We start from the raw sequence: 18,118 nt of genomic DNA on the forward strand, positions 1-18,118 counted from the left end.
TTTTTTTCCCATGGCAGCTCAAGCCTATGTATAAGTACAAGGTTTAGAAAAGAGTGTAGGCAGATTCTGCAATACAAAGTTAAAGTGATTGGATTTTATTTGGGGGGAGATGGTATTTACTAGCCCCAAAGCAATCTTGATCATCTTTTCACTCTTGACTATTTCTTCAACTATTTGGTTCACAATTGCAGGAAAGATGTTACCACTTGAATGCTCAGCTTCCTGATATGGGCAGAAGTAAGCTGTTATGCTGAATGTACCCAAGGGATTGGCCCTGGTCACTCTAAACCTTTTTTGTAGTCTGAGGGATTTAAGATGAAGTACAATTGCTTTTATTACACATCTAATTGTTAATGAGAGGAAATGTAATCAGTTCCTCCTTCTAATGCTCTACATGGAATCAGGGAGACTGCTGTGTCCAGAAAAAAAAAAAAAGCAGACAAAGATGGGGGCTGGCATATTCCTGTTTTTTTGGGTGGGGGAAGTGCTAGTTCCTATGTACCACTTTTATAAGCTCAGTATCCACTAAAGACTCACCTACTGGGATAACCTGAAGCAAAACCTTGGCCTGGACACTATCTGAACAATTTTTTAACCCTTTCAAGTGTGGTATCTTCTAGTTGATCTACCTCAAGCATGCTGAGGACATTCATATATCTTCTCTTTAAGTGGTTAGAGAACTGGGAAGAGGGAGGAGAGAAAGGAGGAAACAGAGATCCTGGATCGATGGACCAGATACGCCAGTGGTAATAAACCACAAAAATGCCACACACACAGACACACATCCTTTCACTCAGGACAGCCCCAGAAGGCATTGGGAAATGTTTGCCTCTTCTTCATTAATGGTGGTTCTCAGTCAGGTGCTGGATGCTCCCAAAGCTCAAAAGTCTGCAGAGGGTGCTGAGCTGTCCAGCTCAAAGCAGCATCCTCCTGTCCCTCAGAAGGGGCTCTCTTAGGGGCACCGGTTCTTCTGCTCAACAGCAAAGCAACAGAGATTCTGGCAAAACACTAAATATATTTATAGGTCATCTGTGCCTGCAACCAAAGAGGGGGAAAACAGGTGCAGTGGGAAAAGGGAGAAGGAATAGGGAAGGGGTGGGGTTTAAAAGTTCCAATCATTCACCAAAGATAAAGACATCTTCTGATAGCAGCACTTTAGCAGTCAGCTGTGCTGAGCAGACCGTCCTGGGGTCGACTGCAGGCCAACTCTGTCTTACATGAGTCTGAAAGCCCCACTTCTCAGCTAGTCCTGGGTAACTGGATAGTTGTTGTTTTTGTTGTTGCTTGTCCTGACATTGGCAGATACATTAAATACTGCAACTTTAATGAATCCTGTAAAAGGAAAGGAAAGAGTTAGTTCTGTTTTCCATTATCTTCATGAAATACAAGAGTCAATGAACATTAATTTGGCTTCCACTTGGGGGTAGAGATGCCAAGAGCTTTCCTAATCTCACACCCCAATTGAGCAGCTGTAGCCACAGGTAAGAAAGACTATTTTTTAAGGAGATACAAAGGCCTGGCACTTGGTAATACTGTTGTTTTTTGAACAGTATCTGGGTCTCTAGTGAGACCCAGAACCATATCTATTCTAGTGTGAAGTACTTAGTAACAATAAGAGCTAATCTTGGTCAATGGACCTTTCATTTAGTCAAAATTTATTTAGGACTTACCACATATGATAAGGTACTGTGCTAGGTAACACAAAATTTGATACAAGGACTTCCAGCCAAGATGTCTGCATGAATGGGAGGCAGATGGATCAACTCCCACATACTTCAGTAAAACTCTGAAATTTGCATCAGACTAAATAATGGAAAACAAATCCAGTAAGAAACCATAGTAACTGACCACTCCTGTTTCAGAACTGCACAAGAGGTCAGCTAGGAGTCTAAGGGCAACAGGAAAAGGGGACTGCCAGCAAGTCAGTTCCAATTAGCCCTGCCAAGTCTTAGCCTTAGATCACTCCCACCACTTGCCACCTTTGCTCCTATACATGTGCTGCAGAACAAAGGTAGAAAAAAATCATGCAACTCTTCTGACTGGGTCCACTAAAATTTTTCTCATACAACTTCAACTGGGTCTTCGATGCTGCTAGACAATCCTATTAAAACTCCCTTATCAACTCACTATCCCACTCTCCACAGGGGGCTCTTCCCAACCATATCATTTCTCCTCAAACCCAGTGTGATTCCCCCTCCTCTCTTCCTTATCTCCTATCACTCAAATGCCTTCTGCCACTCTCTCATCCTTCATCCCATCTCACATGATGAAGTGGCTTTAATCCTTAACAAGACTAAAACCTCTACCTGTTTAAGCACTTTTTAAAAAAGTAATAAACATTTTTATTTATAGTTTGGGGTTCCAATTTTTATCCCTCCTTCCCTCCCCCCTCCCTAAGGTGGTAAGCAATCAGATATAGGTTATATATGTACTATTATGTAAAACATTACCGTATTAGTCATTTTGTACTGTTTAAGCACTCATATTCCATCTCATCTTCTTCAAGAGACTACCTCTCCTGCCCCGTATGCCCACTCTATCACTTATTTTCTTTCTTTTTAAATTTTTTTGAAATATATTTGAGACTTTATTTTTCCTCAACTACATGTAAAAACAAATTTTAATATTTATTTAAAAATCCTGAGTTCCAATTTTTCTCCTTCCCTCTCCTACCCCTCACTGAGAAGGAAAGTTGTTTGACATAGGTTATATCTATGCAATCATGCAAAATATATTTCCATATTAGTCATGTTGTTGTGATCACTTATTTTCTTTTTCTTTTTTCTTGTGGGGCAATGAAGGTTAAGTGACTTGCCCAGGGTCACACAGCTAGTGTCTAAGGTCAGATTTGAACTCAGGTCCTCCTGAATCCAGGGCCAGTGCTTTATCTACTATACCACCTAGCTGCCGCCCATAAGTATTTTTTTATAAATGAAATGAAAGCATTAAAAGAAAAAATTAGAAAAGAAATGAGAGTTATGGAAGAAATTGGAAGGGTAATTAACAACTTGGCATGAGTTACAAACCTTGATGATCTCATAAATCCAGGACTGGGGTTTGGCAAGGTATCAGTAATGATAGGACAGGAAGGCAAGGGATTAAGAAGCAGAGGATAGTATAGGATTGAAGTGGTTAACTACAGTGGTGGCAAACTCAAATAGAAAGGAATCCATGCAGGCTGCATACTTAGAAAACCAAAAATCTACCTTATCTGTCTTTTATTTATTTTGCTAAACAATTCTCAATGATATTCTAATCTGGTTCCTGCACTCTTTTTGGCTGCTTTGACACCTCTGAATTCTAAGACTGAGTTTATGAAGCAAGAGAAGTAAGGTTGAGAGGTGATGGCCTGGGAGAATACTTAGATGTGGAGAAGTCAGAGGTCTTGATAAGGATGGAGAATAAGTTTAGGAAGGAGGGGAATAAAAAGATGATGAAATGATACATTATGATATGATAAAAGAATCTTGGAGTTTTTGATGGAAGAAGCAAAACAATTGTGGATGTGACTTTCCCTGCCTGTAGATGAGGTAGAGTATTAGGTTATGGGAATTAAGAAGGTTGAAGATACTTTTGGATAACTGAAGGCTTTGCTGAGTGTAAAGAATTAATTGTTATTTGAGGTTTTTGTGACCCCATCTTTTGGCTGGAATTTAGAAGGGACCTCGGCACTAGCATTGGCCTAGGGCTCTGCAGGTGGCACAGTGCTCCACCCACTGGTTGTAGCCATTGCCATGGTGCTGGCACTTCACGTCATCACCACTCGCTGATGCCTGGCAAAATTATAATGATTGGAAGCCCAGTGAGGGCAGTCATGTGATTGTCAGAGCGGCCAGCCAATTGGCTGGGGACTGTGTGTGGTCAGCGTGGGGTCTGCTGGGAAGAAGGGAGGGTTTTTGTCATTCTAGCTTGGAACTGGAAGGTGACAGGACGCTGCTGTGTGTTCTCAGCTGATTCCTGGGCGGTGGTGTTATTCAGGTTGTATAATTTCCCTTTCCCCATTTTATTTCCTTTCCCATAATCCTACTGATCCTGTTTGCGTTTTTTTAAGTTCGTTCTTGTTAAATAAATCCTGCTCTGTTTTGAGGGAGGCTGCGGGTCTCCTTCCTTGCCCCAATATTGCAGTGAACTGCTTAGCTAACACTCCCCAATTAAAAACTGGTCCCTACATGAGTTATATGGCATTTTATCATTTACTTAGAATGCAGCACTTCTAGATACACGACAGTCTCAAATATTTGATTAAACTCATCACAATCAGAAAAGATCTGGATCTACAGTAATCTTGAGAACCTGAATATCTTATGACCTCTGCATGCCTAAGAGAAAGGCTGGAAAGGACTGATGCGGGATCTTCCTTAACTCTCCCCAAACAGACAATTTCAAGGGAATAAGGCCTGGCCCTAATTTGAAGGTGGATTAGGGGAGAGAATAAGGAGCCTTCCAACCTAGCTTTTGTAATCAAATGGTATTGATAAACTGGCATCTTAGATAATGAGAACCAAATAAACATGGCTAGACTGTACATGTCATAATTTCAAGGGAATTATATTTCTACAACATGTTATATGTACTTGGTTAAAAGTGTTTCTGTTGTCATAATATGTCATGACCAGATTTAAACCACACAATACAAAAAAAGAGCCAAAGCTAATACCTTGGGTCTTTTAGTTTTACAAGGTATGTAAAAAATCAAAATTTTATTCTTTTTAGAGCCATTGAGATATAGGTTGGTTTTTTTTGTGGAGCAATGAGGGTTCAATGTACCCAAGGTTACACAGCTAGTAAGTGTCAAGTGTCTGAGGCCAGATTTGAACTCAGGTCCTCTTGAATCCAGGGCTGGTGCTTTATCCACTGTGCCACCTAGCTACCCCCTATAGGTTTGTATCTTGAAGTCCATAGAGGTTAAAATTATTCTCAAGGTCACATAGTTCATTAGTAGTGGAATCTGATCCAGATATTACCCAGTTCTATTTATTCTGAGACCAGCACATTCCAAATCATTTGGTCAGTTTAGGTAGTTCTTCTAATATGGCTACTGGTCAGATCAAAATTAGTGGCATACAAGTGAAAGGATCCTTATCCGATTACCTTTACCATTTTCTTCTACATTTTTTCACTGTTCCTCAAAACAGTGTTTAGATGTCACCACAGTCATATACTTCTCACTCCAGTCAACTGGAAATCATTACAAGCTTATTTACTCCATACCAAAGTGGGGCTTCCATTTTAAACGTGGTAAAAGGGGAGTTATCCGTGGTTTAAAGATGGCAGAATGTATCCCAAATCCTATCCAGGATACAAAACAATTCAGACTTATTTCAGGGAAAAGAATACTTCTTCCAGAATCATCAGGGACAAAAACTACATTAACTAAAGGTAATACTGGATAACGCAGCCCCAAATCTTTCTGTTATTCAGGAAAAAGTTGTGTTTTGCCTGTGCTTCCCCACCTTTTAACACTCACATGCAGAACTATATACACAACTATTTTTCCTACCTGTGCAAGTATGAGGTCAATGTATGATTATTTATCTGGAGACGTAGGTGTATGTGCGAGAAGGGGATCGAGGTGGTTCGGCTGGGGCAGCTGGGTCATTTAGAAAGTCCCAGATGAGGATTGTGTCATCATGTGAACTACTGACGATCTGGAATTCATCAAACTGGAGTCGGAAAACTCTTCCTGAATGCTCCTACACAGGCAGAAAAAAAAAAAAAAAGGTCTACACTGTGTTATAGCCTACCATCCGAATTTCTTCAGGGATCCAGGCAGTAGGCTTCTCTATTTGTTCAACAGGATGCTCCCTGATTCCCTTTTTAAAAATTTTTATTTTTTTGGTGAGGCGATTGGGGTTAAGTGACTTGCTTAGGGTCACACAGCTAGTAAACGTTAAGTGTCTGAGGTCAAATTTGAACTCAGGTCCTCCTGAATCCAAGGCCGGTGCTCTATCCACTGCACCACCTAGCTGCCCCCTCCCTGATCCCTTTTGGTCAAGTGGCAATGGAGAATGACCAAGAAACAGAAAAATGTTTGAACTGGCCCAGATGGATGGGATACAAAAGCAGTATGAAAATGCTATAGCATGTCCAAAGTCAGCTGCCAGGAATGATTCTTCATTAGCAGTTCTAAGGACAGGCACAAAAATGAGTTTAATTGGGATTCAAGTCAGGTGAAAACAGTCTGAAGATTTGGCAACAATAAACTTAGATTAGAATGATATTCTAGAGTTCCAACAATAAAAGCATTATATTATTTTCTCATCCATTTTCCACTAGATTTTTGTTATTATGGGAAATATAAAATTTAGATTACATATTGTATATACCCTCCTAATGCCTTTCCTTCCTTCCCTCCTTTTTTTCCTTCCTTCCTTCCTTCCTTCCTTCCTTCCTTCCTTCATATAGGTTCTCTATAGCATTGTGAACCTTGCTTCCTCTCTCCCATAGTACATGTTCACTGCCTTCTGGTGAAACTAAGTATCAAGAGCATTTTCCCCTTGTTGTTCTTGGTGGGGGGTAATAGTCTAAATTTCCAGTATTAAAAAGGAGAGGCAAAAAAAAAAAAAAGACAACCAATGGTAAACTATACTATTCTATTTTAGCTTCAGAAGTTGCTATAAGCTTGTGGAGTGACTTTTCTGTCCGGGGAGGGGAAAACATAAAAGGGAACTGGCCTGCAGAGAGCATTTGTTATCTGTGGACTTGCTCCTACTGTTTGAAAATTGAACACAAACAGTAGGAGGTTTCCTATCTTCAGCATGAGCTGGGTTTGATTCTGGAGGCTATGTGAAACAAAGAAGGAGGGGTAAATGGATTGAAGGTTGCCCTTTAGCTAGAGCTATTGACAATTCTGAAAACCATGCTCTGTCCCACTCCATCACAGCCACTAGGCCTGGTATATTTAAAAAGCAAGTTTTTTTTGTGTGTGCCCAGTTTCCTTCTCCTTCTGCCTTTTCACTGGACACTAATGTTGTTGTTCTTAAAATGACAATAAAGTTCATCAGAAGGTCAGTTTTGTTCAGTCCCTTCAAAAAGTCACCAATGACAGGATTTCTTTAATGCCTGCATTTTAACTAGCCAGGGAAGCTACTGTCACAGGGCATTTCTTGAAACAGATTAAAACAGTAAATCCCCAGAGTGTTTCTCTCTTCCCTCCCCCCTCTTTGTGTGAGTGGGGAAAAGAGAACTATTTGAACTTCATACATATTACTGCTAATCCATAATTTCTCATGCTTAGAGAGCTCAGTCAAGTTGAAATGCAACAGATAATGTCTATGGCCAAGAAAAAGGACAAGCTGCTGTCTTGGGCTCCAAAAGGGAAGGATGAGCCTTGAACTTCTTTTTTTTTTTTAAACATTTTTTTTTTTGGGGGTGAGACAATTGGGGTTAAGTGACTTGCCCAGGGTCACACAGCTAGTAAGTGTTAAGTGTCTGAGGCAGGATTTGAACTCAGGTACTCTTGACTCCAGGGCCGGTGCTCTATCCACTGCGCCAGCTAGCTGCCCCAAAAGTGTATGTCTCTTACAGCAAATCGATTACTATGCTTTCCTAGGAGTCCCAGCTGCATGAATAGTATGTATGGAGAAACAAAGAGCCCCACTAGACCAATGTAAACCTTGAAGTCTCTACACACAATCTTAGAATAAGAGGGCATTATCAGGGAGCAATGATTTAAAAAGCCATTTGACTACCTTTTAAAATGTGGTAGGGCTCCTGTTTTATTTTTTTTAAATAAGATACCGCTGGATATTACATGTTTAAGCCCAATTGAGATGAAGGATTATCTTTACATGTAATATGAAAAAACCAAAATAAAATACTATTAAAATTAGATTACAAATAAATTTCATTTATTTTTTTATTTTATTTTATTTGGTGAGGCAATTAGGGTTAAGTGACTTGCCCAGGGTCACACAGCTAGCAAGTGTTAAGTGTCTGAGGCCGGATTTGAACTCAGGTTCTCCTGAATCCAGGGCTGGTGCTCTATCCACTGCGCCACCTAGCTGCCCCAATAAATTTCATTTATAAAGGTTAAAAACACAGGAATAATTTGGAGGGAAGTTTTTGTTGAATGATGACAAAAAATATGTAGATAACAGAATCATAGGAGCATAGATTTTAGAGTTTGGAAGGGGCCTCGGGGAACCACTGAAGAAACCAGGACACAGAGAGGACAAGTGACTTGCCCAGGGTCACATATCTAGCAAGTGTCTGAGGTAGGACATAAACCAGCATTTCCTGAAAACTGGATTTATTACTGAGGGCACATAAGTTTACATAGCTTGAGTGAAAAATACACACTTGTGCATGCAGATGATACATTGCTGATATGGAGAGAATGACTCAGCACCCCAAAAAGGCAGACACAGTACTCCATCAGGAACTCAGAATGCCACATTCTGGGTTCTTGCTTTTCCAAGTTCTCAAAAGTATGAGAGAGTCTTCACTTCCCGCTCAGTTCTCTTAGCTTAAGAGGAGAAGCTTTCAGCCTAAGACCATTAATGTTTTCCAAGCGCCTGCCAAACAACAGAATGTAAAGCTAGTGATTTTGGAAGGTGATGCTCTCCCTTCTTAGACAGTGCCTTTCACACTTCCCAAATGCAATGCTATAAACTTGAAGGAAAGGGCTGGCAAACCTCAAAGAAATTAGGAAGAAGTCATATTGCCAGAGCCATCATCTCACGAACAAGATGTGTAACCAAGGAGGGGTGACCAGGGTGTGTGTGGGAAGGGGCCTGAGGAGGGAGGTCACTTCAATTCCCACGGCACTTTGTGTTGGAGCAGGTGTGCTCATCCTTACATACTGGACATATTCCAACTTGGGTAATTATATTCTCTTTCCCTAAGTACCCCCTGCAGTTTCTAGTGGATACGAATTCTTATTCACTTCCTGTATTAAACTGTTTGTGTTAGTTGCTCTGCAGCTGTTAAACAGCTGCCACATTCTACTCCATGCACTCTGGGATGAAAGGCACTACATAAAAATATTTTATTGTCATGTGTATGCTGCCTTCTCATTTGGTCCTAGGTTTTGTGAGGTTCTAGCTATCAAATCCAACCTAAGGTTCCACAGTAGCAGATGAACATCTCCATTTCTAACTTGTTTCCTAATTCTTGACCCCAAATGAGGCTCTTACCACAAGGGTCCGAAGACAGAGAGTTCCTGCAGGAGCACGGGGGTCCAGAGCAGCCACAAGATCCCATACTTTAATTTTCCTATTGATCAAAAAAAGGAACCACCACAAAAATCTTTTGTTAAAAGCAAAATTTAAGGTATGGGGAAGAGGAACAGCAGAAATTCACATAAACAAACATTTACAGTGAATGGAGCTTATATGATAAACTTAGCTTGTGGGAATACACATAAATCTTTCTGTTCTCAAGACATGACTTTTGTATTCACTCTTGGGTAGAGCTTAACAGGGGAAAAAGTATGTGGTTAACATAAAAATAAGGAACAGGTGAGTTTTACTAAACAGGACATGGACAGATGGAAAGCTTAGACCAAACCTGGAGAGGGTAAAAAGGAGATATTTGACATCAAGAGCTTAATTAGAACCTAGGAATTTCTACTTTTGGTTTCTCTCTTTGCTGGCTGATTTATAAAACAGCACTAATTATATATGCTGGAGAGTAGGCGATAACTTAAAAGTCCTGGAGTTTACATTTGTATAATATCTTATTCTGATTTAATTATAAAAGTCTAACAAATTCATTAATCAGTCGAAAGATACTTCTTCACGTAAAGGGAATCTCTAATGAATTCACAAAGCAAGTATTGGGCAAAATCTAAAGAATGGTGGTTGGTAATAGGAGGTAGTGCAACAGAAGAAAAGAGCCTTAGACTCTAACATCTGGAATTTACCATCCCAAAACTAATGAACAATTTCCCACGGGGGTAATGGTGATGACTGACATGGAGGGATAAGCAAATACTACATTAGCAAATGGATGGATATTATCAGTGTAAGCAACTGAAGATCTAAGGAAATGATAACTATTCTATTGATATTTTCAAAAATGTCTTTAAGACTAAGTTTTAGTCTTTTGAGTCAGACAATTTAAATAGAAGGAACAAGAGTGCCTTTATAAGTCTAATCGATCAAATATTTACTGAGTGCTTTTGACTAGCAATCTATCTGTGTAACAAGAGTGGGTACCCTAACTTATAGAAATCAGATTGAAGAATCTGGGTATTAGTGAAATAGTTACTACTAAAATATTTGGACAAATAAGTTAAAAATGGATGAAAACAGAGTAGTACTTTTGGAAGCCACCTGAAGAAGGCTAAATGAAAAGGGGCATCAACCAGATTTCACAACTGCTTACCCCTTCTGTGTTTCAGGCTTGCCAGGGCACTGCCCTTTTCATTAATCTCTATTCTTAGAATGGCTTTTTCTACGTTTGCTGTTAAGGCTTTCATTTGCATTATGAATTACATACATAGTCATACTAAGAAACTCAAATAACTGGGAGAAGAACAAGCTTTGGACATAGGGTCCCACAAAGCCTGGGAATAATTGTTATGACAAAGAGATAGTCGACAGTGGAAGCAGCCAGCCATTGCTATCAAAGAAAGTGCCTCTTTCTTCAACACGTGAAGACAGGGGATAGAGGGAGGCAGATTCTCTGCATCCTGTTGGAAACTCACCCATCATAGGCCCCACTGACTATCCTCTTGTTATCAAATCGAATACAGCGCACTAGCTCCTCGTGACCCTCCAGAACTCGTAAACATGCTCCGCACTCTATGTCCCACAACCTGAAAAGAGAGGAAATTAAGAACCCCAAATGTCTTTCAGAGAACATGGATTACAATCATAAAACTCACCTGCCATAGAAATATAAATATGCTTAAAACCAAGCATTAGGGCAGAGATAGTACTGAGTGACAGGGAAATCATCTTTCTAATAATCATAGCTAGCACAATTCTTTATTTCAGAATAGTTTTAGAACTTATTTACAGCTGGTTAGGATGACTTGAGAAGTCCCATTAAGATGCAGACTACTATGAAGCTAGTTCAATCTTTTTTTAAAAAAGTAGGAGCACATTAGAAACTTTATTCAATGCAACATAAAAAACGCAGGTATGGAGAAAAAAAAAGGATAAATGGGAAACACAAATCACTCAGAAACTTAAAAAAATCACAAATGAAATCAGTAATTTCATGTGTGCCCACCTGTTATCTCAGATCTAATTATATGACTTCTTATAGGCATTCATTTTTACAAAGGAATTAATATTTAAAAGCAATGAAATTACACAGGTGAGTTTTACTGCTTTAAAAATACACCACAGTGATAACTTAGAATACTCTGGCTTTTATATATTTAAGACCATTTTAGAAAAACAAATGCATGTTTTCATGATTAGGAAACAAGAATACTTTCTCCACAGTCATCATCCAGTATCAAAAATACTGCAGAGTTTGAGTTTCCTTTATTTAATGGTGAAATTAATCCCCTCCTACATGTGCATGTATATGAATATATATCTATATCTATACCTATATCTATATAGATAGATAGTATACTTTGTATACATGTATACTTTGGTATTCAGTAGCTCCAAAAGCAACTTTCCCCCCTAAATTTAAAGCTAGTCCAATATTACAGATATTTTCTTGCCCTTAAAAAACAACATTCCCCTCCCCTCCCTCAAACCAAAGCCTACAGTCCTGACTCCTAATAAAAACAATGAATGCAAATCCTTTTTAATGCTGTTAATAAAATATATTTCCTTTTGGTCTGATAAGGTAGGTCGCTCAAATGTAGTATGTATTTTCAGTCACTTTATAGTATATAATCTTACAGTTAGGTTCTCTTATGCATAAACAGGCAAAATGTGTATAAGGTTGCCTGGAAAGTGAATGAATCAGTCTAGCAGGTAGTGCCCTCTGAAAACAACAATAAGAATGTAGATCAACCATTTCTCTCCCTTGCAAAGTATCTCTAACATACGTCCACACAACTCAGTTTAATTATAGAGGCAAACTTTTTACTCCTTTACAGTGTAGTGTAAGGAAGAAAGCCTTTACATATAATTAGAAAGGAACTTCTTAAATACACACATGCATGTATACATACACATATATATGTACATACATGTGTTTATATATGTACTAAAATTAGATTACTGCATGCTTTAAGTTTGATCTATCAAATTATATGAAAAGTGAGACAATTCTGTTAGATAGGATGACTACATTTGGTTTTGAACAAGACACATTCTTATCTCACATCTTCCCCCAGGAAGTGAAAGGAATGGAATAATCTCTCAAAATCTCAGTTATATTTATGTCAACATCTTTATCAAGTCAATATTTCACTCTTCAAATTCTTTTTATTTATTTATTTTTTTGCGGGGCAATGAGTGTTAAGTGACTTGCCTAAGGTCACACAGCTAGTATGTGTCAAGTGTCTGAGGCCACATTTGAACTCAGGTCCTCCTGAATCCAGGACCGGTGCTTTATCCACTCTGCCACTTAGCTGCCCCCTCAAATTCTTTATAATTGCCAACACATGTTCAGTAACAGAGGGAAAAATGAAACTGCCAGTTAAGTATGTGGTGTTTGGATGACATTCTCTATATCCTAGCTTCTTAAATTCTGGGTCATGACCTGGTCATGTAACTGAATGTGTTGGCTGTGAAAAATTTGGCAGCAGTAAAAGGTTATGTATTTATATAACCTATATCAGATTGGTTGCTGTCTTGTGGAGCAGAGAAGGAAGGGAGGAAGGGAGAAAAATTGGTAACTCAAAATCTTATATAAAAATGAACGTTGAAAACTATCTTTACATTAACTGGAAAAATAAAATACTACTAAGGTTGAAAAAAGGTTATGTATTTTATATTTTATATACCTATATGCCCAGGGTTGTATAAAAATTTCTTGAGTGAAAAGGGGTTGTTAGTGGAAACAGTTTAAGAAGCCCTGCTCTATATGAATTCTTCAGGGGGGAAAAGAAATCTTTTTGAAGCGTGTTAGAGAGAAGGGACTTTGCTTCTTGGTTTGCACTTTTCTTTTGGCCATTTAAGGTCCTAAACTTGCCCAAGCTGGAGTACAGCAGCCGCTTATAAGCCCATTCCCACTGCTGTTCGGCATGGAGCTTTGACTGGCTGTGTTTCCAGCCAGGCGGTTTGATTCTCCTTGAGGACAACCTATTGTTCCCTTCACTTCCAGGGCCTGACTCACTACAGCTATTCAATGGCTAACCTAGTGCAGCCCAGAACTTCTGAGCTCAAGAGATCCTCCATCCTTAGCCCTCCTCCAGTAGCAAGGATCACAGGTATACATAGGCTACCACGTTTGGCTTTGGGCAGAGGTAATTTTAGAGAAAGAAAATATCATTTTATTTTATTTTACTATTATTACTATTTTTAGTGAGGCAATTGGGGTTAAGTGAACTTGCCCAGGGTCACCACAGCTAGAAGTGTTAAGTGTCCTGAGCCGGATTTGAACTCAGGGTACTCCTGAATCCAGGCCCAGTACTCTATCCACTGCGCCACCTAGCTGCCCCGAAAATCTCATTCTTAAAGGACCCCCAACTTCTATCTAGTTATCTGAAGTCTACTATCTTTTTTTTTTATGCTAGCTATATGTATATTCTTTTTTTTTTTGTTTTGTGAGGCAATTGGGGTTAAGTGACTTGCCCAGGGTCACACAGCTAGTAAGTGTTAAGTGTCTGAGGACACATTTGAACTCAGGTTCTCCTGAATCCAAGGCCAGTGCTTTATCCACTGCGCCACCTAGCTGCCCTATATATATATTCTTTACATAGGTTTAACATTTAGTTAGCTCATCAACAAAAAAAATTACTTCTCTGATTCTTCTCAAGAGTAGTCTATGTCCTGCAAGGAACTAAAGAAAATATTTTTACAATTGAGAGATTCACTTTATTTGAAAATTGTCTGTCTGAAAGAGAATAATATGAAAACATGATGCCATCACTGAAACTTGGGCAACCTGTGGATCCAAGAAACCATAGGGATAAGTGAATGGGATGGGCTGTAATTTTTCTGAAAGGGTTAGCTTTTACTCACCTGATAGTATTGTCAGATGAGCCGCTCACTACTAGCCTATCTCTGTACTGCAGACAGGCAATGCCTCGCTTGTGGCCATTTAAGGTCCTAACAAATTCACAAGTACTCGTGTTCCATACCTGAGACAAAAAAATAGTATTTGGTAGTTCATTGGGGCTTTTTTACTGGCAAGCTCCAGGTGTGATAGCCCAAGTCCTGCATCTCTAGGACCGTTAATCAAAAGTCATCTTTTTATATAATGGGTAGTATGAATGATCTAGAACTCATCTGCATCTGATTTTTAGGTCTGAGAAGTTCCCAATAAATATGGACTGAGGCCAATTCAATATTACAGATGTTTTTCTCTTTTTTTTTTTTGGTGAGGCAATGGGGGTTAAGTGACTTGCCCAGAGGTCACACAGCTAGTAGTGTTAGTGTCTGAGGCTGGATTTGACTCAGGTACTCCTGACTCCAGGGCCGGTGCTCCATCCACTGCGCCACCTAGCTGCCCCCACAGATGTTTTCTTGAACTTAAAACATACCTGTCCTTCCCACCTTCAGCAATATCATGGGAATGAAGCCTCTCAAACTCATTATTCATTTCAGCCTGGCTCAGTCCCTACATTAGCTGGAAAATCATCCTGAAGTGACATTTAAACATGAACTTGCCTTTGCTAAAGTTTTCAGGTGAATGGTCTCCAGGCTGACGGGACTTCAACTTTCTCACCTTGATAGTCCTGTCTCCTGAGGCGGAGACGATGTACTTGTCATCAAAGTCCACAACGTTGACAGCAGCTCGATGTCCCACTAGCACCCTCCGCAAGGTGATGTCAGTGGGGGAGGCCATGTCCCATACAGCGATGGATCGGTCTTTGGAGCACGTCACCATCATCCCATTATTGAAACGCAAATGAAGAACTGCTTCACAGTGGTGAATCAGTGTGTTCAACATTTCACCTGTATTTACATCCCATACTCTGCAAAGAAAAAAAAAGGAATTGGGTAGGTGAACGAGGCGGGAAGAAAATTTCATGCTACAATTCATTCAACAATATACATAAAGGTTCACAAGATGTTGTGGTGAGCTACTGTAACCTTCATTGAAAGCTTTGAGATTGACTTCAGAAAACGGGCTCTGATGGACAATAGGAGCTAGGGGTGTGTGTGTGTGTATGCACACGCACACACACACACACACATGTGTATTCCGGTTAGTGCCTGTGTGTACTTGTGTCAGCACCTGTGTGTGTGCTGATGATAAAGAACTGCCCTCCATGAATCGAACTGTTTGAAATGCTATCTGAGTTTACAGAATAGCTGTTAGTCCACTTCTCTCCCCTTTGCCACTCCCATAACAGATTTCTTCCCCTTCTTTGAACAATATAATCCTCAAAAGTATCTTTTCCTTTGGACACTCCATGAGTGTTGGCTGTTGATGACAATGAGGATTAAGGCAGTTTACGCCTTTAAGCCAACAGACCAGAAATAGGAGTAGCTTGTCTCCACAGAGGATAACTTGCTATAGTAAACACTTAACTCAAGAGTGTCTAACAATGTGGATGGCTGGTTTTTCTTTTCCCCATTTAAAAAAAGAAGTTACTTTTGATGCATTATGTTTGCTAAGTCCTTTAGCTTAAGGCCAAATTCCTTACAGAGGTTTCCTGCAGTGCTGTCGGTACCCAGAACTCAAACTACACTGGACTCCAGCAGCATAATGGCTATGTCATCAAATCACTAACGCCTCTGGAAATTGAGTGCCCCCTCCCTTAGTGAAGCTTGCAATTAAAAACTGCAGGGATGGCAGGGGAGGGGCTAGCAAGAAGAGAGTATCACTCACCTAAACAAATTTAAACTGCAGTGTTCTACCGCCATACTATGGTTGTCACCACCTGAAACCAACACTTCATCATATGGACATGTAATTCCTGGGGGGTACTTTTTTTTAGGGGAATGTACAAGTTTGCCATAAAGATGACAAGTTAAATACCACTTGGCCAGAATGGGAAGGTTATAATTTTCTGGTATAAATAGTAACTATATAACTTAGAATGTATATTTTTAAATGCACAAAAATGCAAAATTATATGATTTGTTTTGGGAGTGAGCCTTCTAGTTCTAGAATTTTATATCATGATTTTATATTGTTCCTTAGATGTATTAGAAACATGCTCCTCAGGATAGACACAAAATTACTAAATCTCAATGACAGCGAGAAAACAAAAGAAGAATGGAAGGGAAAGGTTCCAGAGCCCCAGCGAGTTGTCCTTGGTCCCTTATACCTGACGGTGGAGTCAGAAGACCCGGTTATGATCACCCTCTCGTCATACTGGAGGCACAAGACTGATCCTGTGTGTCCTGTGAGGATTCGCTTGCATTCCAATGTGTTCTTATCCCAGATCTAGGAAAGGCAAACAAGGATTCAGACTCTTGTGATCACTGTGCCAGTGGGCTAATGCAGCAATGTCGACTGGTTTTATCATGGCAGTGCTGCGTTGCAGTTAGACTAAAACTGATGTGGGATGTGTGCAGTGTTACTTTTTTCTCTAATGTAAAGCGAGAGTTTAAAAAAAACTTTTAGTATCTGTGGTTTCAATTATAAAACAGATTTTTATCTGGTTTCAGTGAAGAACAAAGGTAGTATGCAATTACTGCAGGACCAATCACACTGTAAGGAACAGCCCATCTTGGGTAGAAGCAGAACACATCAACCTGAATCTGATTCTAGTAAATGCATACACTTATAAGAAAAAACACTTTAGGTCTGGGGTGAAATGTATACCTCAGAAGCTCTAAAAATTCACCTCTGCCTTTCAGGGTAAAGTTTCCATTCTAATGTTTTGAATTACTTTGAGTGATGGCTGCCCTTTTATCTCAGCTCCCTAAGTGAGCATAGATGAAGCCTCACCTTGATAGTGTGTCTCGAAGGCCATTACTATCTTCTGTCATCATATTGTAAACAGTAAACTCCTTTGCTAGTTTCACTCCGGCAATGGATTCTCTGTAAACTGTGTCTTCCACAACGCCAGTTAGATTCTATTGTCTGTGAGGGATGGGTGACAAAGTGGCAGCAATTAGGCCAATCAAAATCACTTGACTTTTCTCTCTTGATGTCACAGAAGCAAAAGAGTCAAGACAAGGAAAGGCAGATGATGCACACTTCATGCTTATCGACTTAACAGCACTTCTCCATCTGCTAGTTTCATTTTTCTAGGACTTTAGAAATTGACCCTGCCAAAAGAGTTCGCATATTAATCAGCCTCATATGCTCAGCATTCTATCTGAATATATGGATTGACTATCTCAACTGATGAGTTTTTGTTAGTACTGTCTGAATTTAACTTTCAATTATCTTTCAGGGGCACCTACCAAATCTCACCATTATATGAGATAAAAACTTCAAGCACCTTCAGAAGGTTGTTTTTAATAGGTAGTGATGGAAAGATTAAAGGTATGGCTCATGATTTTCTAGACTGCAAGAATCTTAATCACTTTTTAAGAAATTACCTTTTAACTAAAATTAATGAATTTCATATCCCTTGGCTCAAGTATGTATATGCCATAAGATCGTTACTATAGCAAACCAACAGTTTTCATTAAAATTTTACAAACTCACACAGAATTCACACAGATTCTTACCTCAATGTCCTGTATAATTTTAGGATAAAGTGCTCTGTAAAAGGAGTTTGGAGGGGCAACCCCATCAGGAGGTTTGTTTTTGAATAAATACTGTCCCCTAAAAGACAAGAAACATTTATTAATGATAATTTCACCTTTTATTTATATAGTGTTTTGTACTTTTTCAAAATATTTTTATACATATATTTAACTTGATCCTCAAAACCACCTAGTAAGGTATGAATTTAATCTTTTTTTTAATTTATTTTATTTTTTTGCAGGGCAATGGGGGTTAAGTGACTTGCCCAGGGTCACACAGCTAGTAAGTGTCAAGTGTCTGAGGCCGGATTTGAACTCAGGTACTCCTGAATCCAGGGCCGGTGCTCTATCCACTGTGCCACCTAGCCGCCCCTTGAATTTAATCTTGATTCCAGAAGTTTTAAGCCAAGAAGACATAACTCTGAGGCAGCATTGACTCT

General features: G+C 39.4%; 1 protein-coding gene across 1 annotated transcript in view; it reads right to left on the reverse strand.

The window, feature by feature from the left end:
- Positions 1-995: 995 nt before the first annotated feature.
- BTRC (beta-transducin repeat containing E3 ubiquitin protein ligase) overlaps positions 996-18,118 on the reverse strand; it is a 195,187-nt gene continuing 178,064 nt past the window's right edge. The window contains 9 exon segments of the mRNA XM_043983934.1: positions 996-1,332; positions 5,501-5,693; positions 9,138-9,216; positions 10,652-10,762; positions 14,046-14,164; positions 14,752-15,001; positions 16,304-16,422; positions 16,930-17,064; positions 17,661-17,757. Of these exon segments, the coding sequence (XP_043839869.1) occupies positions 5,532-5,693; positions 9,138-9,216; positions 10,652-10,762; positions 14,046-14,164; positions 14,752-15,001; positions 16,304-16,422; positions 16,930-17,064; positions 17,661-17,757 (1,072 nt within the window). The 3' untranslated portion in view covers positions 996-1,332; positions 5,501-5,531.

This window comes from Dromiciops gliroides, chromosome 2, assembly GCF_019393635.1.
Source record: "Dromiciops gliroides isolate mDroGli1 chromosome 2, mDroGli1.pri, whole genome shotgun sequence".
In the NCBI taxonomy this organism is placed as follows: domain Eukaryota; kingdom Metazoa; phylum Chordata; class Mammalia; order Microbiotheria; family Microbiotheriidae; genus Dromiciops; species Dromiciops gliroides.